Source organism: Acinonyx jubatus, chromosome E1 (assembly GCF_027475565.1).
Source record: "Acinonyx jubatus isolate Ajub_Pintada_27869175 chromosome E1, VMU_Ajub_asm_v1.0, whole genome shotgun sequence".
Lineage (NCBI taxonomy): Eukaryota > Metazoa > Chordata > Mammalia > Carnivora > Felidae > Acinonyx > Acinonyx jubatus.
The window spans coordinates 44,774,702-44,801,382 of NC_069397.1; the positions used below are offsets into that span (position 1 = coordinate 44,774,702).

At 36.1% G+C, this 26,681-nt stretch overlaps 1 protein-coding gene across 14 annotated transcripts in view; it reads left to right on the forward strand.

The window, feature by feature from the left end:
* The window catches only part of TANC2 (tetratricopeptide repeat, ankyrin repeat and coiled-coil containing 2), a 365,567-nt gene that overhangs the window by 223,347 nt on the left and 115,539 nt on the right, over positions 1–26,681 (forward strand). For all 14 annotated transcript variants that reach the window (XM_053211751.1, XM_027047991.2, XM_053211753.1 and 11 more), the window contains 2 exons: positions 10,098–10,361; positions 19,695–19,820. In XM_053211751.1, the coding sequence (XP_053067726.1) occupies positions 10,098–10,361; positions 19,695–19,820 (390 nt within the window). The remainder of the gene's footprint in view (positions 1–10,097; positions 10,362–19,694; positions 19,821–26,681) is intronic.

The following is a 26,681-nucleotide window of genomic DNA, read 5'->3' on the forward strand; positions in this document are numbered from 1 at the left end:
ATTTGTATAGTAATTTTATGACTCTCTTTTTTTATTTTATTGGTATGACTCTATATAATTGTCTTATATATGTGTCCAGTTGAGATACCACTAATGACATGTAATCACCTATCAGCTGTCTACCTACACATACACACACACACACACACACACACACACCTTAAAGGAAAAATCTTGATAAGTGTAACCTTTGTGAGATATAATATTTCTCTCCTATTCCTTTTTCATGTTAAGTTTTAATAATGGTCCTTTTGGGTGTGGTTTTTTAGCAAAATGAATTTAAGCGTGGATCCATTTTGTTTCTCCTTTTGTTTATCTGGAGATCCTAGTTCTTTCCAACATGGTATAATTCTTGAATTTCTTTTCATCAAATCTCAGAATTTTTTAAGTCCTGATTTTATTCCCAAATTTGGTCTTCTGTCCTATAGCCTTGTATCATTTAACACGTACGAAGATGGAGGTTCTGTGACTATGCCCATTGTTTGTGATTATGTTTTCCAAATGTTTCACATTAGTAACTAAAAAGCAAAATCAGAAGCTCCTAATAAAAGTAATAGTAATATATAATCCAGTAGGATGTTGTATATTCTTTATTTGATTCAAACTATCACATTTTGAAAGTCATACTTCCCAGAGGGAAGGGGTTAAGGGGATGGGTAAAATTAGTAAAGGGGAGTGGGAGATACAGGCTTCCACTTACAGAATGAATAAGTCCTGGGGATAAAAGGCACAGCATAGAAAATACAGTCAATGATATTGTACTAGCATTATATGGTGACAGGTGGTAGCTACACTTGTGAGCATAGCATCACCTATAGACATGTTGAATCGCTATGCTGTGCACCTGAAACTAACGTAATATTGATTTGTCAACTGTATTAAAATAAAAATAAAAATTAAAATTAAAATTAAATTTACCCTCCTGGGTCACAGACTGAACATTAGATAATTTGAGTTATCGTTTCATGTTTTCTCCAACCTGTTTTCAGAAATGTGTAGGTTTACTTTTACTACTGAGTTTTTCTATTTACTGTACTAGTGACTCCGTCATCCTTCCCACCTCTCTAACACTAAGTAAATTTTAGTAGCTGTAATGTGGCATGTTTGTTAAAGAAGTCTGGACACTGCTTATTCAACTGATCAAGAAGACCTAGTAAAGCATTTCTCTTGCATATTAACCTAAGTAATGTAATAATAACCAGCATTTATTGAGTACAATGAACCAAGTACCATTATTTAATCTTAATAATGGTCTCATATGAAAATAGTTGTAAAGATTTCACAGGATCATACAACTGAAAGGATGCAGAAAACTCCACAAAGAATGCTTACAAAAGCTTTTAATAAAGATACAAAATAGCAGGTAAAAGAGAATGCAAGCAAGCCCAGAGGCCCCTAGACACTTGCAAGTGCAGCTCTCCAGGTTCTTTCTTAAATAGAATATGCTCTGTCTCCAGAGTGTCAAGGACCGAGATTTGTACAAGGAATCGTGGTTTCACGAGAGCTCCCCAAAAGTTTACAGTGAAGATTTTTATGCCCCTCTGGTCATATAGCCAAGTCAGATTGTCTAACTAAGTCCTCCAGGTGTAAATTGTCAGTAAGCAACTAGTAGTTCTGGGTGCTACAGGAGAAGCTTAAAACTTTAAGCAGCAAATTACAAATCATGAGTTATCCCAGTTGACCTTATCTTGGTTGAGAATCAGTACTAGACTTCCAGGCAACCCCAGAGATAAGCGTAGGACTGGCCCAGTCTAGTTGTAAAATAATTCTGTCTTATATAATAGTGTAATAATCTTTCTTAGAATTGGAAAACTGAGATTCAAAAATAATTGGTCTCAGGTCACATAGATAGTAAGAGGCAAAGCTGAGATTCAAGTTCAGATGTGTATGACTTCAAAACCCATGGTCCTAATTATTACAGAAGAGTTCATAGTTCTAAAAACTTTCTGTCTCAGTACAGATGATCTAAAACTATTACATGGCATTAAAAATTTAGTCTATGTCAACAAAAGTAGAGTAGTGAATCAAGATAAAAATTAGTCCTGTTAGTTTAAAAGTATTATTATAGAAGATGGACAAACCAATTTTATTTTATATATGTGTGTGTGTGTGTGTGTGTGTGTGTATTAAAAAAATTACTTAGTGTAGCTGGCACACAATGTTACATTAATTTCAGACAAACAATAATACAGTGATTCAACATTTGTATCCCTTATACTGTTCTCACCACAATATAGCTACCATGTGTCACCATACAACGCTATTACAATGTGATTGACTATATTCCCTATGCTGTGCCTTTCATACCCGTGACTTATTCAGTCCATAACTGGAATCCTGTACCTCCTTCTCCCCTTTTCCCATTTTTCCCATCGCCTTTCCCCTTTCCCTCTGGCAACCATCAGTTTGTTCTCTGTATTTATAGGTCTGATTCTGCTTTTTGTTTGCAAACAATCCAATTTTAAAACATGGAAAAGACATTAGATAGACATTTCCCCAAACAAGATACGTGAATGCCTAATAAGCACAGAAAAAGGTGCTGAATATCATCAGTCATTAGAGAAGGGCAAATTAAAACCACAGTGGGACACAACTTGACACCTTCCAGAATGGCTGTTACAAAAAAAGGACCCAAGTGTTGACAAAGGTGTGGAAAAATGAGAACCTTCATGTATTACCCTTATGTATTACTTTATGTTTATGAAGTAAACATAAACTTACCATACAATCTAGCAATTCCGCTCTTAGGAATGGAGCCAAGAGAAATGAAAACATGTCCAAGGAAAGAAGCATTATTCATAATAGCCCCAAACTGGAAACAATCTAAATATCCATCAATTGGTAAATAGATATACAAAATGTGGAATGTCCATACAGTGGAATACTGTTTCGGCTTCCACTTTATAGTGGAAGAAATTAATAAATGCTACAGAATGAAATGACCTCAAACATAAAGACTACATATTGTATTATTCTGTTTATATGAAATTCCAGAAATTCCAGAAAAGGCAAATTTATAGACAGCACATCAGGAGTTGCCTAGTGTTGGGATGAGAACAGAAATTAACTGCAAACAGGCACAAAGGACCTTCTAGGGGTTATAGAAACATTCTAAAACTGAATTGTAGTGATGATTGCACTTATCTGTAAATTTACTAAAAACCATTGAACTGTATGTACATTTACAGTGGGTACATTTTATGGTATGTAAATTATACCTTAGTAAAACTGGTTTAAAATATATAGCATTGATTTTATTCACAAAAAGTCTATGTATCACCCTTTGATTCCTTCTTCCTCACTAACTCTTTCTGGCCTATGTGGCAATAAAAACAGACATGTCACAGATGCAGTTTTTCATATTGAGGTAGTGATTTTTTTCCTATATCAAAGCAAGAAAATGGAGAAGGTCTCAGAAAAATCTCTTTAGTTACTTGAGACTCAGTATTCTCTATCCGTTGTTCCACTTGGTCATATTAGAAATAAATGATAGATTAGGGAAACAAATAGGTATAGTTTTCATTGAAGAACCATGTCTTCCTTTCCAGTCCCGTTCATAGAAACTTTGCACATGGGAGTGCTTAATTCGTCTAGGCCAGCTTGTCTGGCACAAAGACTGCATGCATGGGCTTTGGACTTTTGAACCTTTAGTAGTCACATGCACGAAAATATTACTGCATTCTTGATGCTTCAGTCACCTTGATGACCTTAAATCATATAAAGTCTCACCATAAAGGAATGGTTAAGTAAAATAGGATGCACCCATAAAGTTGAATAATACACAGACATTAGCCTGTTGTTATTAAAAATAGATTTCATTTTTTGGCTCTTTATTTTTCTGTATATGGCCTCTTTTGCCTGGAACTGTCCTTGTTCTCAGATTAAGGATTTAAGACCTATCTTGTTCCCATATTCTGCACATATTAGTTATTAGTAAAAATTTATTGGATAGGTGGGTGAATGGAATTAACCAGAAGTTACCAAGTTCATGAAAAGCATCAATGAAGCAAAAATGCACAAAATTCCTAAATGGGAAGTTACCCAGAAAATTTTATTTCTGGTATTTTATATGAGATGTCTGTTTTTACTTTCTGTGCCCCAATAATCCTGGACCATGCATTCTAGACCATTTATTCATCCTTTTGACAAATATTTATTGAGCATATACTGTGTGCCAGGGACTAGGTACATTTCTATCTAGTGAAAAAAGGCAAGAAATACCTGAGGCTTCATAGTTGAAAATGGGTGAACTGTGTAATAATAGGTTATGCAAATAGTACAATAGTCATAGTTTTCTTCTCACACTGGGAAAACTAGATGTTTGCTTGTCTTTACTTTTAAATACCTTGACCATAAAAGCCCTCCCTCATTATAAAATTTAGCATTTATTTTTTTTAATTCATTTAATTGTTTATATCAAACTGGATTTTATTAATTAATTTTTACTTATAAATTTTTTTAATATGAAATTTTTTATATGAAATTTATTGTCAAATTGGTTTCCATACTTTAGCATTTAAGCAATAAAGTAGGGCCCATAGGCCACATTTAAGTAATAAAGTAGGGTCCATAGGCCACTGAACAATACCACCTTAGTGCTACAAACTCAAAGTTTCTCAAATCTTTCCACCACCGATCAGGTCTTCCATAATTTTTGTTGGTAGATCTCATAGTTTTGAAAAAATGTTCAGCATCCCTCTATTCATTATTTAGTAGTTTCTCATTTTTAATTTATCAAACATGTATCTCTTACAAAGCTTCTGCTTAAATGAGAATAACTACTGTTGTCACCCTTGATAGAATCCTCGCTATGTTTACAGAAGCTTGACAGTGTAACTAGTTAACAGTAAGCATATTATTTATAAATTATTTGAAATACTGAAAATAGTGAACCCCATTGCTACTTTCTCACACCTGTAAACCATGTGCTCATGGTTTATCTGGAGAAAAGGGGTTTATACCAGGCTGGGACCACACAGATACAGGTATATCTTAGCCAGATCTGGGACTTAATAATAAAAACATCTGCTGGACACACACACACACAAAAAACATAAAAGGTAAGGGGTTAAATAACAGGCATTTTACATGTAGACAAATCCTCTGGGAAACAAGAGTTTCCATTCTCTGCCTTTCAGCATACTGACCCTAGCAGCTGTGTGAACTCCAAGCTTCTTGCAAAGAATTACAAAGGTAGCTGAATCACCATATCTTTACACCAAATGAAATTATATTTCAGTCAAATTTTACTGAAAATAATAGTTTAAATATATTTTAAATTAATGAGACAGTTTTCGGAAATTAGGATAAGAAGCATACATCCACTTTAAAAGAACACAGAGGTACATACACACATATTATAAGTATGCTATCACTGAACACATTTAGAAATTATAATTATACAATAATGCCTTGGAATCCATAATAATCTCATTGGGGAAGGTGCAATATTATGTTTGGTGGCAAAATGGTTAGGAACTATTGGGCTGTTTATGACTGGAAGTCTGAATATATGAAATTAATTTTTAATTAAAGTGAGTAGTTTAGATTAGATACCAAAATAATGTAATAACTTAATATGACTTGAACATTGGCTTTTTAAACGTTTATTTATTTCTTTTGAGAGAGAGAGAGAGAGAGAGTGTGGAGAAGGTGCAGAGAGAGAGAAGGGAGAGAATCCCAAGCAGGCTTTGTGCTGTTAGCACAGAGCCCTATGCAGGGGCTCAAACCCATGGAACTGTGAGATCATGACCTGAGCCAAAATCACGAGTCAGATTCTTAACCAACTAAGCCACCCAGATGCCCCCTTTGGATTAGCTACAAGAATATGTGGCCCATAGTTTCCAACATTTTCATCAGTGAGACTTCCTTAGCACAGATTCCTCAGAGCCTGAGACAAAAGGTTACGTGCTAACACTATATTAAGGGAGTATAAACCAAGGAAACAAGTGAATGAAAGGGGAGTAAGGCAAAGAAGAAGCAAATATAAGAAAAGGAATTACAGAGCTGGCAGAGGTGATTGCTTTATTCAACTGAAATCTTCAGAGAGACCATACAATTCCTAATTATGGAAGGGGGAATTACAAGGTGCTATTACTGCTAGTTCCTGTCTCACATTGGTGTGTTAGCCCTACTAGGGCATTGTTTCCCCTACTTTACTATTGCACAAATCCAGTAGCCCTACTGCATCTCATGTCTCAGCAACAACCAGGAAGTCCAGGGACAGAGGAGAGAGTCTATACAGCATTACACAAGACATTGATTGACTTGTGCCCATGATTATCATAAATGACTAGCAGTAGCCACTATAGCCAACCCTTCAGTCTGAAGCAGGATGTTAATAACAGGGACCCAGCTCCAACCCATGGGAATAGTTCACACCATCACTAGAGCCAGTGTAGCTAGACAGTGGCAGGTAAGTATATCTAGAGTGGCAAATCCGTAAAGTTCAACCCTTATACCACATAGATCCAGTAATACTCTCTTTGGCATCTGTTCTCACCTGGGAACACGATACTGTGAAACTCTGAATTCTTTTCTGAGAGGAGAGATCTAAATCCAATTCTTCAAGAAGATGACCAGTACAGTCTCCCAAAAAGACTTAGAAAGGGTTAGTCAATGAAGAGTAAGTCCCTGCTGCTCCTGCTGGTCCTGGATTCCATAATGTATGCTCCTTATCTCCCTCCTTCACCCATTTCAGAGCAAAGAATATCAAAATAGATTTCAGAACAAACAATGATTACCTATCAAGGAAGGTCATTTCATAATGATAAATGGATCGTTTTGTCAGGAAGAAGTAACAGTCCTAAATGTTTATGCACCAAATAACAAAGCTTCAAAGTGGCAGAAATCCACAAATGTAGAGATTTTAACTCATCTCTCAGTGGTTGAAAGAACAATTAGGAAATCCATTAGCATGTAGATGACTTTAAACAATTCCATTAACCAACTTGACTTAATTATTTTTTATACGACAGTCCGCTTAACAATAGCATAGTTCCGATTCTTTTTAGGTATACACAGAAGATTCACCAAGACACCAATATTCTGGTCCATAAAACAAGTCTCAGTAAATTTAAATGGTCACAAACCATTACAGTATTCTCTGACCACAATGTGTTTACACTGGAAACCAGTAATAGAAAAATATCAAGAGGAGTGCCTGGGTGGCTCAGTCAGTTGGGTCTCCAACTGTTGGTTTTAGCTTGGGTCATGATCTCACAGTTCATGGGATTGAGCCCCTCATCAGGCTCCATGCTATCAGCACAGATACTCTCTCTTTCCTCTCTGTCTTTCCTCTCTCTCTGCCTCTTCCCCCCATTCGTGTGTACTCTCTCTCTCTCTCAAAATAAATGTATAAACACTAAAAAGAGAGTGAGAGAGAGAGAAAAGGGGCACCTGGGTGGCACAGTCGGTTAAGCATCCAACATTAGCTCAGGTCATGATCTCCCAATTCATGGGTTCGAGCCCTGCATCAGGCTCTTTGTGCATAGCCTGGAGCCTGCTTCAGATTCTGTCTCCCTCTCTCTCTACCCTTCCCTGCTCACTCTCTCTCACTCTCTCAAAAATAAATATTAAAAAAAATTTTTTTAAAGAAAAATATCAGGAAATTTCACAAATGCTTAGAAATTAAACAACATATTTCTAAATAATACTTGGGTCAAAAAAAAAATCACATTGGAGGGGCACCTGGATGACTCAGTCAGTTAAGAGTCGACTTTGGCTCAGGTCATGATCTCGCAATTTGTGGGTTCGAGCCCTGCATCAGTCTCTGTGCTGACAGCTCAGAGCCTGGAGCTGCTTCAGATTCTGTGTCTCCCTCTCTCTCTGCCCCTCCTCACTCATGCTCTGACTGTCTCTCTCAAAAATAAATAATAAAACATTTAAAAAAAATTTTTTTAAATCACATTGGAATTTAGAAATATTTTTAATTGAAAAATAGTGAAAACAAAACCTCAAAATTTTTAGAATGCAGCTAAACAAGTGCCTAGAAGGAAATTTATAGCATTAGATGCTTATTTTAGAAAAGAGAAATTTATTCCATTAGTGAACTAAACTTCTTAAGAAACAGCAACACCAAAAAAAAGAAATTCAAATCAAAGTAAGCAAAGTAGGAAATAATAAAGAGCAGAAATCAATAAAATAGGAATAGAGAAAATTAATGAAACTGAAAGCTGGTTCTTTGAGAAAATCACATTAATAACCCCCTAGCCATATTAACCAGGAGAAAAAGAAGATACAAATTGCCAAAATCAGGAATGTGAGAGTCTATCATTATAGACCCACAGACATTAAAAGGATAAGGGAATGTCATGAGCAACTTTATGCCAATAAATCTGACAGTTTACATGACATGGACAAATTCCTTGAAATAACAAATGACCAGAGCTCATTCGAGAAGAAAGAGATAACTTGAATAACTTCATAGCTGTTAAATATAAATTGAATTTGTTGTTTAACACTTTCCTGCAAGAGAAAGATGCCCTGACAGGTAAATTCTATCAAATACTTAAGGAAGAAATTATACCATTTCTACACAAACTGCTTCAAGAAGTTGAAGTGAAAGGAACACTTTATGAGGCCAATGTTACCTCCACACCAAACCAGACAAAGACATTACATAAAAAGTAAACTACAGACCAGCATGTGTCATGAACAAGATATGAAAGTCCTTAACAAAATTCTAACAAATTGAGTCCAACCTTATATAAAAGATAACAGGGACAATATATTAAAAAGGACCTGTCATGACTAGGCAAGGATGGGGAACATTGTCATCTGTCAGAAGCGTAACGATGACTGCCCTCCCTGATGGAGTTGACAGGGAGATATTGCCATTGAACTGGGCTCTCTTGGTATCAGTGAGGATACCAAGACCACTTGGCAGCACTTAATTCTCAGATGTATTATTGTAAAGAGCAAAAAGGCTGGAAGGCAACCATTTGTTAGCTCATCTTTTACCTTTGTTACTACAAAACCCAGAACTCCCATTTAAATTTCCACAGAGAAAACCTCACAAAGAGGCACCATGGAAATTACCTTAAAAACTTAGGTCTCTTCTTTTAATAATAGGTACATTGAAGATGTAAGAAGAGAATATGAACTAACATTAAAAATTCTCCAGGGATGGGGCACCTGGGTGGCTCAGTTGGTTGAGCATTCAGCTCTTGATTTTGGCTCAAGTCATGATCTTATAGTTTGTGAGATTGAGCCCCCATAGCGCTGACAGCGTGGAGCCTGCTTGGGATTCTGTCTCACTCTCTCTCTACCCTTCCCCTGCTCACTCTCTCTCTCTCTCAAAAATAAACACTTTTTAAAAATAAATAAAAATAAAAATAAATTCTCCTAGAATGACCTGTTTTATTCTTATAATTATTGCTAAGATTTTTATAATCTAGATTTTATTGTTGTTAACCATTGCATTTCAAGGCTTAATGAAAATGTTTCTAAGTCCTGTTTATAATTAATGGTAAGACTAGATAAAATTCTAGATTTTTGTTTTTGTTTGATTTCATTAAGGGACATCTAGGGTTAGAGCTACAGAGGGTAGCTGTACAAGAAAGTCCTGTACTGTTTCCTTATTTGGACAGATTATTTCTCCTATGTTAGCATCTACTTAAGACCTCTTATTTTTTTCTAATTCATTATTACATGTGAAAGGAAATAAATTTAAATGAGGGAGAGGAAAATGTGGGATAAAAAGAGTATAAAGATCTTTTTGAGAACTGTGGGGCTTTCCAGCAATCCATGAAAATTCTTTAAATTCCCTTTTTGATGAAATTCTGAAATTTTTCACATTCATAGGTCCTAGTTTTAGATCTTTTAGCATTGATATACAAATTTGTTTAGTTCCATTCAGAGAGAGTTGTTAAACTAAATGTATGAGAGATGTGAGAGAGAATATGTAGGAGATCGTTATATTTTGGTTTTGATTATTTAAACTTCATGGTGGAGATGAAATGATCATCAGCAACTTTTAAAAAAATATTACTACTGCTCTTATTATCTAGTCACGAATTTGGATAATAATGAAGAAATTAATCTCTAGGTTTATGGGTGTTTTGTTTTTTTTTAACTTGTTTTACTCTCTTTTTTAGCTACATTGACAAGCTATTCTGAAAACGTGGAACGCACAAAATATGTTGGGGAAAGCAGTAAAGAATTAGGATCTGGAGGAAACCTGAAACCTTGGCAGTCTCAAAAATCCAGTATGGATTCGTGTTTGTATCGAGTAGATGAAAACATGACGGCTTCCACCTATAGTCTGAATAAGATCCCTGAGAGGAATTTGGAAACTGTTCTATCGCAGTCAGTACAGTCTATTCCTCTGTATCTTATGCCACGGCCAAATTCAGTAGCAGGTAAGAGTTTTTAAAAATTAACCATTTTACTGGCGTGTATACTGAAATGAAAGTAAATTCTGCTTTAACAGAATTTTCTATTCATCTTCTTTGACTGTTCTTTTGTGTGGCTAATATGCATGTGGATATCTTTTTGAACCTGGGGGAAGGCTCATGCTCAAGTGGTGATTCTGCTCCCAAAATGTGTAAAAATACTCACAAAATCATAAGTAAAACCTGTAAAGTGTATGGTTGAATTTCTAAAAGTATTTTTTTCATATCTGAAGTCTTTGAAAAGATTTCAGTCTGTGGTTTTTAAAAACATTAGTTTAAAAAAAAACATTAAATTGAAGAGTATTTCAGTAGAATTTATATTATTAGAAATCATCATCCATAGTTTGAAGGAGAGGCAGGCAGGCAAGAATTTAGCTTCCCAGTCCATGACCTCAATATTTCCACCATATCCATCCTATCGTAGAAGAATCACCAGGTACCTACAAGTGCTAAAGAAGAACTCAGACACTACTAGCAGGCTCAGTCAGAAAGTCAGAAAGGAATGTCAAGGGATGCCTGGGTGCCTCAATCGGTTAAGCGTCTGACTCTTGATCTTAGCTCAGGTCATGATCTCAGTCATGAGAGTGAGGCAGGCATGCAGGCATGCGTAGAGTCCGCTTAAGATTCCTCCCTCTGCTCCTGCGCCACGCACATGCATGCGCTCACTAGTTCTCTCTCTCTCTCTCTCTCTCTCTAAATAAGTAAATAGATAGATAAAGAAATAAATAAAAGTTTTTTAAATAAAGTAAAAAAAAAAAAAAAAAGAGAGAGAATAAGTCAGACCAGGAGCTTTTGCAGATAGTTGGGCAGTCGGGCATTTTCAAAATGCAGCATCATCTACACTTTGTCCCTAATACGAAATCATAGTCGTGATTGTCTTTCTTACTTGCTCGGTGAATGCCTAAAAGGTTTATCTCACGGACACAAAAGAATAAAATACCTATTATAGTTAAGAGCTCTTATTTCCCAGGTGTAATGATTTATGTTATGCAGATAATAGTGTGATGCTTCTTGCCTTTTTGTACTTTTCTAAAACATTACTCTTTGTTCTGTCCTCTGGGAGACCATCAGCATCAGTCATCACATGTGATTATGTGGTGATGGCTCATCTGGAAGATCAGTAAGTGTAGACAATTTAATATGTATTTTTCAAGATTATTCATTTTTACATAGTAGCAAAAAACTTTTCCCTCCTAGGTTCTTTGGAATATGTTGGTCCCCAGGGATGATGTCATATTATACTTTAGAATGCTATAACTTAGAAAGGGCCAGGCAAATTCAGTCTTTCCAGGAGAGAAACATATAAACCCTTGCTTACATAAAATTGGGGAAATATAGCTACCAACCTTAATGGTACATCCCAATTTATTTAAGCTACAGTGATTTCTAAGAAAGTTCTGGCTCTGTTATTTGAGAAGGGCATGGAGCATTTAGTAGAAGACAGAAATATAAGCTTTCTTGTCCTCTCTTTACTGGAGAAATTATAAAATACTTTGCCCTTCTTTTTTTTTTTTACATTTTAAGTTGTATTTAATTTTATTTATTTTTTTAATATGAAATTTACTGTCAAATTGGTTTCCATACAACACCCAGTGCTCATCCCAACAGGTGCCCTCCTCAATGCCCATCACCCACTTTGCCCTTCTTGAGCATAAATATCTGTAGATTTATTATTTTACCCTATGCAGATACTAGTGTGTACAAAGAGTTGTCCAGGACTAATTAGCCAGATATAATTCTTCCCTCTAAGGTTTTCTAACACTACTGCTTTCTAGAAATCAGCACAAGGCAGCTTTCAGAAGTATCAGTGAGTCACCAATTATTTCTCTAATACATGTTGGAGAAATTAACTGTTAAGCTCTATCACAGAGAATAGAACCCAGTTTTCTATACCAGGTATTTTAATCACCAGGTTAAAAAAAAGTTTGCCATTTGAAATGTTGTTTTTTTTTTTTTAAACTTCACAAAGGAAGCAAGAGTAGTAGGCGAAGAGTACACTCTTTCATTTACATGGATTGTAAGATTCTTGTTTATTTAGAATTTTATCTTGTAAGAACTGATATCCTAGTTACTTAATAAAATCTTTTAAGTTATGTTCAATTTTCAGGGAATTGTCATCTAATTTATGAATTTGGATGGCTTCTAAACTACCTCTCGTGATATATTTTTTGCTAACTGCCATTTACAAACTTTACCGCTTATAAGCATCAATATATTTGTGGCTACACTTAGACTTAAAGAAAGTTTTTGCATATTCTTTGGGACACTGACTTCAGCAAATATTAAGATAAGAATTTTATGGAGAATTACAGGATGGAATTCTAATTGACAACCATTGTTGTGTTGGTAAAATAGTCAGCGTCAAATTTACAGTAATTTTGGTATATTTATAAATAATACAGTAATTTATAAAGTATCATACAGAGGAGGGAAGCATCTGAGTGCAAAGGGAAAGGGTGGAGAGGAATAGAAGACATCACAGAGAAGGACAAATAAGAAGTCACAGAAAAAAGAGGAAGGAGTTACTAAGAAGTTAAAGAAGTTGGCACATTATTTCAGCATGACCAAACCGTGGGATACAGTGAAGAAATAGTAGAAAATGATGTTGAAGGTGATACCAAGGAGCTTATATGCTCTGATGATAAATGTTAGGTTTATTTTGTTGCTAGTCAGGAGTATAAGCAGGAGCTATACTATCAAATATGCTGTTTAGAAAATGGCTGAATAGCCATTTGTATAGGATGGACTGAAGGAGGAGAGCCAGGAGTTAGAGAAGATAGTTCTTTAAAAGCTTGTGGGGTATTATGCAGTATTATAGGGAGTGAATCATCAGGTATCAGTAGAGTTGAGAAAATGGTTTAGGAGAGTTTCTTCTTTTTTGCCTTAAAAAATAGCATTTATTAGATTTTTTTTAATATAGAGAAATAACAAGGAAGAAAACAAAACAAAAATGAGCCATAATTTCCTTTCCCAGTGGTTCCTGCTGACATATTCTAGAAATTAAAAAAAATCATGTGTGTTACATAATAAATATGCAAATCAAATAAAAATTCAAATTCAAGCCAAAAAATACAAAAGAAAAAGGAAAAGCCTTCCCTTTCTACCTAGTTCCCCTCTCCAATGATAAAGTGATTAAGGTAAGTATGGGCAATCTGTAGCATTAAGTCTTAAGCTTAGTTTTCTGAATATAAATTTGGATGTTCATACACCTTTAAATTAAAATTCTAAGATATGAAAAATAAAAACTACTGTCTTTTATTGTTTTCAAAATGTGAACCACTACTGCATGTTTATTTTTTAAGCCCTTTGTAGTTGGAAGGAAATGGAGAACCTTGTGGATTTGCGGTTGCATGGCAGAAATTATCAGAGAGTAGGATGTCTCTGGTCATCCTGGATGTCTTAAAAGGAGACTGGCTGTGAATTAGAGGGATGTGGGAAGCAGGAAATGTTCGCTTGCAGCAGCTGTCCTCAGGGCTTTGTGTGAAAATGAGGAGTCTTCAAGGAATTATAAGCAGCAGAAGTCAGTTACAATATAAACTCTCACCATCTACTTGTTAATGTTTGGAGCTGCACATTTTCCTAAGAAAAGGATCTTAAGAATCAGGTAAATGCAAAATCGGAATCATGGGGGATTTGGATGAATCCAATCAGAAGCTTAATGAGGATTTTATAAAGAGGAAAAAATGGGCTTTTCAGCAGTCAGAGTGTTGGCTTTATGAATCAAGGGCATAAGGACAGCAGAGTGGCTTCTTGCCCAGGCTGTAGCAGACAATGTCATCCAAGATCCCTGCTCAGGTCAGCCAGAATGATAATTGTGCTACTAAAACCTGTTTGCACTAGTAACACCTGATCTAAGAAGAAACAATTCAAACGGGTTTTATACTCAATATAGAGTTGCCTCTGGAATGTTTTGTACCAAATGTCTGCTGGATTTTTTTTTTCTTCCCACTTATTTAAGTTATTTTGACTTCAAAAAAGTATGTCAGTTAAATGTTCTATAAATGAGTCAGCTGTTCCAATCCTATGAAGTCTCAAAAAAAAAATATATATATATATATGTATATATATGTGCTCCCTTTTTCCACTTCCCTCTTGGACCTTTAATGACATAGATTTTACTTAGAGATAGATTTTACATAGAAGTTTACTTTTTAAAAACATTTTCTTTTCACATAAAATTTTTTAAGTAGATTTGTTTTTCCTCTTTCTTCAGTTCACTTCGACTTACCTAATTATCTCCTATGCTTGTATCTGGAAAGTGTTCATTAAATATAGTATTAACTTGATGAAATTATCTCAGAAAAATTGGCCAGCACAGTTTCACAGTAAGAGTACCACTATGAGGTGGGGATATGTGTGTCCCTATAGACCTGTCATTGGTATTTGTATGTGATGATGATGTGCAAGGCATTGTTGCTATAGCCACCTGCTTCATCCTTAGCTTTCAAATAACCCCATAAGACACAACCTAATTTTTTATTCATTGATCATTTAAATGTAGTCAAACACAAAGTGTATATTAAATACAATTATTCAGTTATTAGGCAAGCATTTATTGAGCATGTATGTGCCAGGCACTATTTGAAACACTTGAGAATCATCAGTAAACAAAACAGAAATTCCCCCCTCATGGACCTTACATTCTAGCCAGGGCAAATAAAATAATCTTAGTAAGTAAGTAATTTATATAGCATGGTAGAAAGCGATATGTACTTTAGAAAAAAATAGAAGAGGGAAGAGGGATCAGAAGGAAGGAAGGAAGGAAAGGAGGGAGGGAGGGAGGAAGGAAGGTTGGTTATATGAACATCATTGGAGCTGAGCATATTATCATAGTGATGTCTGTTAAGCATTAAACAGAGCAATGAAGAGGGTGAGGACAGAGCCAGATATATCTAAATCTACGTAGGACCAGTCTGGAATTCAGTTCTATATTAAGCATTATGTGCATGGTACTCTGATTTACTCTGAGGGGATAGGGTTATCAAAGATGAATCAGACATTACTTTCTCACCCTCAAGAACCTACTATAATAAGGGAAGACAGCCATGTAAGCAAGTTGCTGAATAACATAGGTCCTAATTAGCAATATATGTATGTGGTTGCTAAAGGGGAGAAGCAATTAATTTTGACTAGAGGATCTGTCAGGGAAGCAGAGAAAATATAGCCTTAGCAAATTTTGTGACAAAGATTGAGATGTTTGACAAACTAAGACGAAGACTTTCTCTCAGAAAGTGGCTTGCAAATAGAAGTTTCAAGAGATTATGAGGGAGAGTAAATGTGTACAACTAGCAGAACACAGAGCCCCAGCTAACAGAATCTCAGGTCTCCTGCCTCAGCTTTCCAATATTTATCTCATATTCCTTTAAATAATGGGCAAGAATTTTGAAAATGATTAAGCAGTGAGAAACAGAATAAGACTAAGGAGAATTATGATTTAATAAAGAAGAAAGGCTGTGAAAAAATATTGGAATATTTGATAAAGAAAATTGTTATAGATTCAGATATCAACAAAAAAGATTTTAATTGCTAACATAAGAAAAAGAACAAATGTTTTAATAGATGTAAGTAACACTAAATAAAATGTATTTGCAATCCTGATTAAAACAATAGTTCCCCATCGGCTGATTCAAATCTGTGCCCTGAATCAGGGCTTCAGAGCTATAGCCCTTAATACCAAAGATCACTGCTCTTCCTTAGTTCACTGTTTGCCTATGAGTATTTGGATTTGTGAAGGAATGAACTGTTCATTCAGTGACTGTAGTATTTGTCTTTTTCCCCTAATGTCATCTGGCTGAAAGTGAGACATGTGCTCATTCCAAAACATATTTATGACATTTCTTGATCTTGTGAAATAAAGCAGTAGAACAATTGATGTCCATTTTCCTAGGAATTGTGATGGTGAAGATTAGTTTAGCAAAACTTGTTAAGTTCACATTAACCATTTATATTTAACAAATGTTGCCAGCAGCTCTTTGAAGAGAAAGCTGACCCTGTGAAAACTAGGCTGTGGCTAAAAGTACCTGCCAGATCTTTCCATTAAAGACAAATGAGAATGGATTATCTAACTGTTGCTCAAATCTGTACTCAAAGTATAGAGCTCCCTTTAAAAGAGTCATAGATGAACATAATATAGAAAAAAGAAAGACCCTGGGATTTTTTTTTTTCTTAACACAGCTTTTTGCTCCACTCCATGTTGTATATTTCTCTATCGTTCTGCCCACTGTTAATGAAATAAACGTCTTTTTATTAAAATGTATCAAACCATGTTAGTGTGTTGGCACATAGAACCATTTTAATAAGAGAACCTTGCTTTAAAATTATATAATGTGCCATCAAATATTGCCATAACGGTAATTCAAAACTTAACACTCATCCACCTGTTAAGGTTTTGTTTGCATTGTGTTTTAATGTGAGTAAAAGATTCTCATTGTCACTGATACTTCTTTCATATTACTCTTCAGTTTATCAGCTTTAGAAAGTAACTTTACATATTTTTTCTTACTAAAAAAAATTACAAATTTGGGGCTTTTATTTGTTCTTTTGTTTCTTACTGTGGAAAATATTTGAAGCCTAGAGATTTATTAGCCTGCAATCACAGGCCTCTTCACTTTGCATACAAGGTCTTTATTATTGCCCAAGTTTGATTACTTATCTTTGAAGCCATAAAAAACAGAGTTGAGGGAAAGTGACAAAGATGAAGAAAGGATGAAAACTAAGATTCTTAAGAGAGAATTAAATCTGTTTAGCTTTAAAGAGGGAGAGATGGTACAATGCAAATAGCACTCACTGGATTGACGGGCCAGATAGCTGGTTTTGAGGCCAGACTCTGCCATAAATGAGTGATTCACTGCAGACAAGTCACTCTACTGTCTCCTAATATATAAAATGAGGGGATTTAACTAATTTAGGGTCAAAACACTTTGTATATAAAGACCATCTAGTAAATATTTTAGACTTTGCAGGCCAAAATGGCCTCTCTGGCAACTACTCAACTCTGTTGTAAATGAATACTTGATGAATAGGCAAGGCTGTGTTCCAATAAAACTTTATTTACAAAAATAGGCAGGAGGCCAGAATTCATCTACAGGCCTTAGTTTGCTGACCTCCGGACCAGATGACCTTTAAGATTCCTCTCACGTCTTCCTTCTGTGATGCTGCTTTATTATCAACATACATATCTGAAAGGATTGCTTCTCCATTATTTTCTATTCTGTACCAGTTGGGGCTAGCCAGGAGGCAGGAACCACAGTTATTTTAACAGAAAATTCAATATATAAAGAATGGTAGACTATGTTTAAATGAACTGGAAAGGTAAAAAGAAAACACAGAGGTAGTATGGGTTTGGCAACTGCCGGAAGCAGCTACCACCTCTGAGCCTGTGGAACAAGAGGAGGGTGGGATTGTTAAACTATAGAAACTTGGAAGAAAGGCCCCACAAAGCTGAAACTCCGATCTCTGTGAAAGGAGCCCTGCTCAGCTGATGCTAATATTTCTGAGCTCCAAGGAGAGCTCTATGGGAATGGGACCTCTGAGGGTTCCCCCCCTTGGGGGTGGTGGGGGATAGCTACACATATGAAGAACCAAACAAAACAGACTTTGATTAAAGCAGGAGAGACACTATTAAACTTCAGAAAGAACTAATTCACAGAACCACATTAGAGTACCAGTGGGAATGGTGTAAGTCATCGTCCCCAGTGTTTTTAAATGAAAAATCATGCAGTTATCTTTCCTGGATAGTTTTAATTTCAGAACGCAGAGATCAAGATTATCTCTTATTCCTCTGTTACTCTCCCAGTGGGAATGGTATAAGAGTCATTGTCTCCAGTGTTTTTAAATAAAAGATTAAATAGTTATCTATTCTGGATAGTTTTAATTTCAGAATGCGGAAATCAAGGTTATCTCTTATTCCTCTGAGACTCTCCCACTGATGTGTAACATGGCATCTGACTTCCTTTCTTGGTTTAGTTCCCTAGACTAGCTTCCAGAGACTTTTATTTCCTCATAGAAAGTATATCTGTGATCTAGTTAAGTTCCTGTCATCTCGGTTTCCAGTAGACCCAAGTAACTAAGCTAATTGCATTAGTTGAAGGATGAGGGGAATGGCACATGTTCTCTCTTGTTCTTTTCCGTTTTCCTCTCTTTTCTGTTTTATCTGTCTTTTCACTCCCTTTTTCAGCCCAGAGAGCACTTTGTGACTTTCTTTGTGCCACTTAGTCATAATCCACTGTGTATTGTTGTTTGTGTCTTATCTCAATTGGGGATGTGGACAATACTTCATTAGAGCTCTCCAGCCAAGAATGATCTCAGTTTGTTTCTTCTCACCCACTCAAAACAGTCACCAGAGGCAAACTGGCAGCTAAGCCAGGGAGGGCATCAAAAACAGGGCCTGGCACACAGTAAACTCTGGGTAAATAATTGTCATTGAATAACTGAGTAACCCCCGACACAGTATCTTACATAATTGGCAACAGATTGAATCAACAGTTTCATTAATAATTTATAAGCTCTAAATAATTATTTTCTGACAGAAGTTTGGGGGTTGTGTTGTTGTTGTTAAAAACTATTTTTGTGCCCAGCACTTTCTGATTCTTAATTTCTTCATTTTTTGGTTTATTGTGAATGGACCCAACAGCTCTCAGTATACAGCAGTGCCAATACCCATTTATCCCCCTTTCTTGTGCCATTTTCTCTCTCTGTGTTGTGCCTGGGTTAAAGGGTTTCTTCATTCAATGGGAGACCATTATTACCTATGTTCAGAGGGCAACAAAGTGCTTTTTAGAATTCATGGACATTGACAGTTCCCTAAATGCTCTTTAGCAGTTCTCAGTCTGTTGTCCCAGGTGCCCATCTTTCTAATATATACATACAGGTGAAAAATGTTTTCAGAATGTTTTCATGTTTCATTCTTGAACATGAAGGGAAAATGTTGAAAATAGAACTTCATGTTTTTCTTACAGCTCAATATGATGACGTTTATACCTTGTTCTACAAATGGCATTTGTGACCCAAAAGAAGCAAAAACTAATAATCTTTGTTATCGAGTACTAATGTGTTTGCTAACTTATTGCCAGTCCTCTTCATAAGCTCAGGCAATTGATAGTGATGAAGGAGCTGAAGACGACTCTTGACATTTTTTTCCCCTGGCACATGTTCTAGACACTGGTGAGGACATTGAGTTCAGCAAAACTCCTGGTAAATATATATGCTGGAGTAATCTCTGATTCCCAAGTTTGGGAGGTACAGACTAACTGAAAGTTTTCTAAGCTTACGTATTCTGACTAAACTTTTCTGTCTTGTCAGCCACAAGCTCTGCCCACTTGGAGGACCTTGCTTACCTGGATGAACAGAGACATACACCATTGAGAACTTCTCTTCGAATGCCGAGGCAGAGCATGGGTGGTGCTCGCACACAACAGGATCTGAGAGGTTAGAACCCCAAAAGGGCTTTTTCTGGGGATGCCCAGGCGAAAATGGAAATGGGCAATAGGCGAAAAGTTTCTTTGTTTCCAGTTTCCACGCTCACTTAAGTCTCCCTTAACCATAAGCCTAAAGCCATAGAATAGAAAGATAAACACAAATACATTATACTCATCATATACATTGTAATTTTGAACAGTTGGAAGCATTGATTCCTGGAAATTCTGAAAGAAAACAAGGGTAAAAGTGGTGATGGGGGAAGCAACCTCTTTAAGGTCCTGGATTTCAGAAGTGAGTGTTGACTAACTTCAGCCCTAGTCACCCAGGTGAACTTGGTGCTAATAGTTACGTGTTTTGTAGAGAATGTATTTCATTTTGATTCTAGTGGCCATTTCTAGTGACGGACAGTACTTTTATTTACTTGGAGTCTCAGTGCTTTTAGTCCTGTCCTGGCAACATCTAAACAACTTAGTCCTTTTCCCACTCAGGCACCTGCTTCTTTACACTCTTTATACATACTGCATGTTTCTGCAGTCAGGAACCTGATCTTTTCAAAGACTCTCATTTTGTTGATCATTTCAAAGACAGTCTAATTGAGAGACCTGTTTGTTGTATCACTGCTTGTGCCTCTTATCTATTTGTTCAAAATGAACCAAACTGTCTCCAGTAGCCTTAACAAATAGATGGTCTGCTTCCTCTAGTACCTAGTAATCCATAGCTCTACTCCCCCAAGTGCATTTTTAATTTTATCTTATAGATTATGTTCATCTTTCCTTTGGTCTCCTCCTCACCCCTTGTCCAGTGCTAATCTATATGGCACCACATGCATAACTCACACAGGAAAGGATTCATTCATGCCTGCTCTCCATTCTGGAATTCATTATGCTGAGTGTTTTTTTCAATGACTGACCCAGTAGGAGCATAAAATAATTGATTGTATTGCTGCAATTACCATACCTCGGTCAACTATAGTGAGTTGATGACCTCAGTCAGTTTTAGTTCCCAATCCTATTCATCCTGCTCACCGTTTCTTCAGTTAACCACATGCTAGTTTTGCTTAGTAGATACAGTTGTGTATTTCTAGCCCAGAAAGGAATTGCATTCAGCTTTATTTTAGTGCTGATAGATTGATTATATCCAAAGCCTGAATAAATCTAGTCAAAAGACTAAATAAATGATTTGTGCCAAAACCAGAATGCATAGCCATAATAAAACAGGTTGGACACATGATTTCACTCATATGTGGCATTTGAGAAACAAAACAAATGATCATAGGGGAAAAAAGAGAGAGGCAAACCAAGAAACAAACTCTTAACTATAGACAACAAACTGATAGTTACCAGAGGGGCATAGGTGATGGGGATTAAGGAGGGCACTTGTGATGAGCACTGGGTATTGAGCTGTGTAGTTTTGAGAACCCTTTGTGTTGGGTTCTGTTGATACTTGATGGTATATCTCCGCTCTATATAAAGATTTAGTAAGATCTTTGGCAGATGTATTCTACTGAGCTTGATATTTAGACACCGGTATCACTTGTATCTAGAAAACAACAGAAATCTTTTCTATTGCACTGAGCTTCAGCCTATACATTCAGTAAAATCAAAGTAAATCCAACGATTTTTCAAAGCATGCCTACATCTTTAGGGAGCTCTCTGCCCAAATAATGCATTCCTAACAAAAGCAATTGTATATCCTTTACAGATTGTGTCTCATCTTATTGTTTACACTAGAACTTAAAGACACAGTTTTCCATTGATACAGGTACTATGATATTAGTGTTTCAGCTCCTTAACGTTGTCTTTTCTTTCAAGACCTTTTCTTTTAGCACTCTAAATGGTTAGAACATACCATTCAGTTGAGTGCTTTAATCTGTAAGAGACTGGATATTTACTAAGCAATATTTGCCTTCTAAAATTAGCATACTAATCTTCCCTCAAAAAGTAATCTGTTATCTTAATTGCTGCTTACAAATGAATTCTGTGTCTTACCATATAACTTAAAACACATTTACAAGAAAGGAAAGCAAACTTGGATTGACTTTCCTTATATTTCTGTAGACCTGCTTGACAAACCTTTATAATTTGTGCTTCTTACATCCAAAACATTGCATTTTATCACAGAAACAGAATCATATTGTTTTCCTGGCATAATTTTAGAAAACATGTCACATCATGCTTTCTATTTTATTTAAAAGAACATACAAATTGCAGTCATATTTTTGTTTTATATATTTTTCTTTGGTTGCGGTTGAAGTAAAACAACTTTACCCCCCCAAAAATAGTAAAGTGATTGAAACTTTTTGTAGTATACACTAAGATAAATCCTTGTATATTAAAGATATATCTTTCTATATTTTAAAGTATTACTCAAATCCTATGAAATAGTTTCTTAATCACAGTTAAATGGGTTTTAAATCATAAGTGATGAGGGAGGGGGCCCTGAGTGGCTCAGTCAGTTAAGCATCCAACTTTGGCTTAGGTCATGATCTCATGGTTCATGAGTTCGAGCCCCACGTTGGGCTCTGTGCTGACAGCTTAGAGCTGTCCAAAGCTCTGCTTTGGATTCTGTGTCTCCCTCTCTCTCTGCCCCTCCTCGGCTCACCCTCACCCTGTCTCTCTCTCTCAAAAATAAATAAACATTAAAAATAGTAATAAATAATAAAAAATAAATAAATCACAAGTGATGGGTTTTAAATGACCCTCAATCTTCAGTAGTGAGGTAGTGAATGGTCATGTACACTGTAGCCTGGCTACTAAATTTGCTGGCTGATTCGAAGTATGGAGATGATCTGAAATAATACTCTTGAGGATATGTCTGAAGAGGTATAAATCATTTATTGGGCACTTCAGGCATTCTTGCACTAGTCTGTTGAGAGCAGTGGTTCTCAAACTTTCTGGCTGTCAGCACCCTTTTACACACTTAAAAAAACCACTGAGGATTTGGGGCGCCTGGGTGGCTCAGTTGGCTAAGCATCTGACTCTTGATTTCATCTCAGGTCGTGATCTCAGAGTTTGTGGGATCGAGCCCACACGCTGTCAGTGTGGAGCCTACCTGGGATTCCCTCTCTCTTCTGTCTCTACCCCTCCCCTCACTTGTGTACTCTCTAAGTAAATAAACAAACGTTTTTTTAAGTTTATTGAGGACCCTAAAAGCTTGTGTCTATATGAGTTATATCTATTGATATTTACCATATTAGAAGTTAAAACTGAGAAATTGTTAAAATATCTATTCATTTTTAAAAAAAACAAGAGTAGACCTGTTCTTTGTGAATAATCATATAAGCTCTGGAAAATTCTTCTGTACTTGGGAAAGAATGAGTGTGGAAAAATACAGTAACCTTTTAGTGTTATGAAAATAGTTTTGATTTTGTGGACGCCCTTGAAAGTATCTTCAAAACCCGCAGGGGTCCCCAGATCACACTTTAAGAACCACTGGTTTGGAGAGTACCACTGCAGTTGAAGATAAGTGCCTTTACACGTTTAAGGACCACACATTCTATTTACAGAAATGCAAAAAAAGTGTAGTTTTAGAATTGGTTAGAAGTTGTTCATAAACACATTGTTTAAGAGAACAGGCAGAGAGCTGTACTTTTAATCTCCTGACTTCATTATTTTATGACTGGAAGTTTGTACCTCTTAATCCCCTCTATCTATTTCACCCATCCCCCTACCACCTCCCCTCTGGTGGCCACCAGTTTGTTCTTTGTATTTAAGAGATGTTTGTTCATTTGTTTTTAGATTCTAAATATAAGTGAAATCATGAGGTATTTGTCTTTCTTTGTCTACCTAAGTTTTTTCCAGCTCTTTACACTTTTAAGCTTGCAGGACCTCCTGTAGCTGACAGGCCCTACTCTTCCAGCTTTGTTTGCAAGTACTTTTTGAATATTTGTCCTGAATTCACTTAGGTTTTAGGAGATACCTTCGTTCTGGAATTCTGTCTAAGCTGTCAGTGTATAATTCTTTACTCATCTTATCACTAGCATTTATTATGATAACTTTGTGTTAGAAGGACCAGCCTGTTTTCACTGATGTTCTTTAGTTGTGTTATTTCAGTGCAGTGACTAACACCTTACAGATTATTCCCAGATTTGATGCACAGTGGCTTTGTAATTGTCTACTGACCATTTTGTATGAAACTCAACACTTAATGCCAGAAAGAGTACATATGCAATAAATGTTTGCTTGAATTAATAGAAAGAGTACAGGCATAGCTCGTTTGATAGTTACCTTAATAATAACTGCAATGGTTTGATCATCGTGATAGTGTTTTGACCACTGAAGCAGAAGTTGCTGGATAACATCTGAGCTACAAGTGGGGTATTAACACTAACATTTGCACAAAAAAAAAAAAAAAAAAAAAAAGACTAGAAGGGAGATAAAATACAAAATAGAAAATTAAAATTTTTAAAAAAGTTAACATTTGCTTCATTAGTAAAAAGTCTCTTTTTTTTACTTCTCAAGACAGCTGTTTTGAACAACTGTTCTACCGAAATTGATGTTTCCAGATACCCAGCCCAACAATGGGGAAAAGGTCATTTAAGTGCACTGTCCAGGATCCCGCTGCAGCAAGTTACTAGATTCCTAGCTGTCAACCATCCAAGAACCTGAGCTTTAATGATAAAATAGTTACAGCAGATTATGTACCAGTGTGGAATATATAGCTGGCTAACCAACCATAAGTGCCTTTTCTAGTCCCAAATCCTAATGTCTTTGAGAGATATTAATATGAAACATTATTAAAGTTTTTAACTCAAGTTTTTAAAATTATTTTGGGGTCCATTTTAAAAAATTCATCACCATTGTGTTAATGTGGAGTTATGCTTGAAGTAACCAACCTGAAACCTGTCACTCTTTCTGACCATCTTAATGGACTATCTTCTTCCACAGAGAAAGACAGAAACTAAGTTTGCTGCTGAGCAAAAAGAAAGATAAAGGTTATTGGTTTTTATAGATAAATGTAATAAATCTTTTTTTTAAGTCTCTCTTTTTTTAATTTATGTATTTAAATTCAAGTTAGTTAACATACAGTATAGTATTGGTTTCAGGAGAAGAACCCAGTGATTCATCACTTAAACACCCAGTGCTCATTCCAACAAGTGCCCTCCTTAATGCCCATCACCCATTAGCTCATCCACCCACCCACCAAGATAAATATAATAAATCTTATGATGGAATATATAAAAAGGACAAGGGAGAATTAAAATACACAAAGCAAATCACAGCATACTGACCTCAAATAGTAGCTACTTGGGGTAAATTAACAGTAGATTATTAATGGTAATACTCTAACTTGCCTGATGCTAAATCATAATTACACTGTTCTGCTTTAAGAAATTACACATTCCTAATTAAAACTTGTTTCCCAATGTATGTTCATTTCCTTGGGACTTGTACTGAATCCTGTTACTAAATGGCCATTCATAGGCATTGGATTTAGTTAATAGCTGCTTTAATAGATACTAGGTGAGAGGGCATATGTGCAAATGATAATCTGACTCATTGGCAGAATTTGTGTGAAATTGACCCTGCCACAATTATCGTGGCTTAGTCAAAGCAAAGAATTGAATTTTCATCAAATAAAATCAGTGCTTCACACTATTTGTGAGGCCCTTACTTTTCCAAAACAATGAATCCTTTATGAAGATGACTAAGATGCATGTCATGAAGCTAATATTCTTGCATTAGCCTACTGAGTCACACACCCCTGAGGTTGTGAGTCATCTTGATCATGACCTGGCTGGCTCTCACATTTACAAGAGAATATTTCCATCAGTCTCTTCTCTCTCACTGTTCATTGTTTTGTTTTTACAAGATTAAACTTGTTCCTTTATATTTAAAATCCAAAGATAAGGTTGCATGCACGTAACTGCCTATAGGTAAATATTAAATGCATAGATTGTCATATTCAGTTGTATGAAGTTGACCCTTGCACCCCCAGCCAGCTCTTAAAAACTGAGAACAAACTGAGGGTTGATGGGGGGTGGGAGGGAGGGATGGGTGGGTGAGGGATATTGAGGAGGACACCTGTTGGGATGAGCACTGGGTGTTGTATGGAAACCAATTTGACAATAAATTTCATATTAAAAAAAAATTTGAAAATGTAGTATTCAACCTGGATATCTTTGAATGTCTGCTAGAAACTATGCTTTTTGGAGTAGTCTGGGTATGGTTTTTTAAAAGCAGATCACTACTTGTTAAAGTAGCTCTAGATAGGTGCACAGATCTTGTTTTTATGTAAGCCAGTCTTATTTGGTAAATTTCATCTTAAAGTGTGAGAATTCAAAAAGTAGCTAATATACAACAAAGTTCCCTCACAAGACCCACAAGGGAGAGAGAACTTTAAGAGAAGAAAGAGACTGTAAAACACATAGTCTTATAATAGGCACAGATTGACTCCTCGTATTAAATAACACGCTACTTAGCGGCACCTGGGTGGCTCAGTCGGTAAGCGTCCAACCTCAGCTCAGGTCATGATCTCGCGGTTTGTGAGTTCGAGCCCCATGTCAGGCTCTGCTGTCAGTTCAGAGCCTGGAGCCTGCTTCAGATTCTGTGCGCCCCCCCTTCTCTCTCCACTCCACCCCTGCTCGTGCTCTGTCTCTCTCTCAAAAATAAATAAAACATTAAAAAAAATAATAACACACTACTTAGAGAAAAGAAAGCCTGTGGAGTAACATGAGAGAGATTCTAATCATAAGTCTGCAAGAATAAATCTGAAAATATTCCTTTTTTTTTAATTTTTTTTAACATTTATTTATTTTTGAGACAGAGAGAGACAGAGCATGAGCAGGGGAGGGTCAGAGAGAGAAGGAGACACAGAATCCGAAACAGGCTACAGGCTCTGAGCTGTCAGCCCAGAGCCCGATGCGGGGCT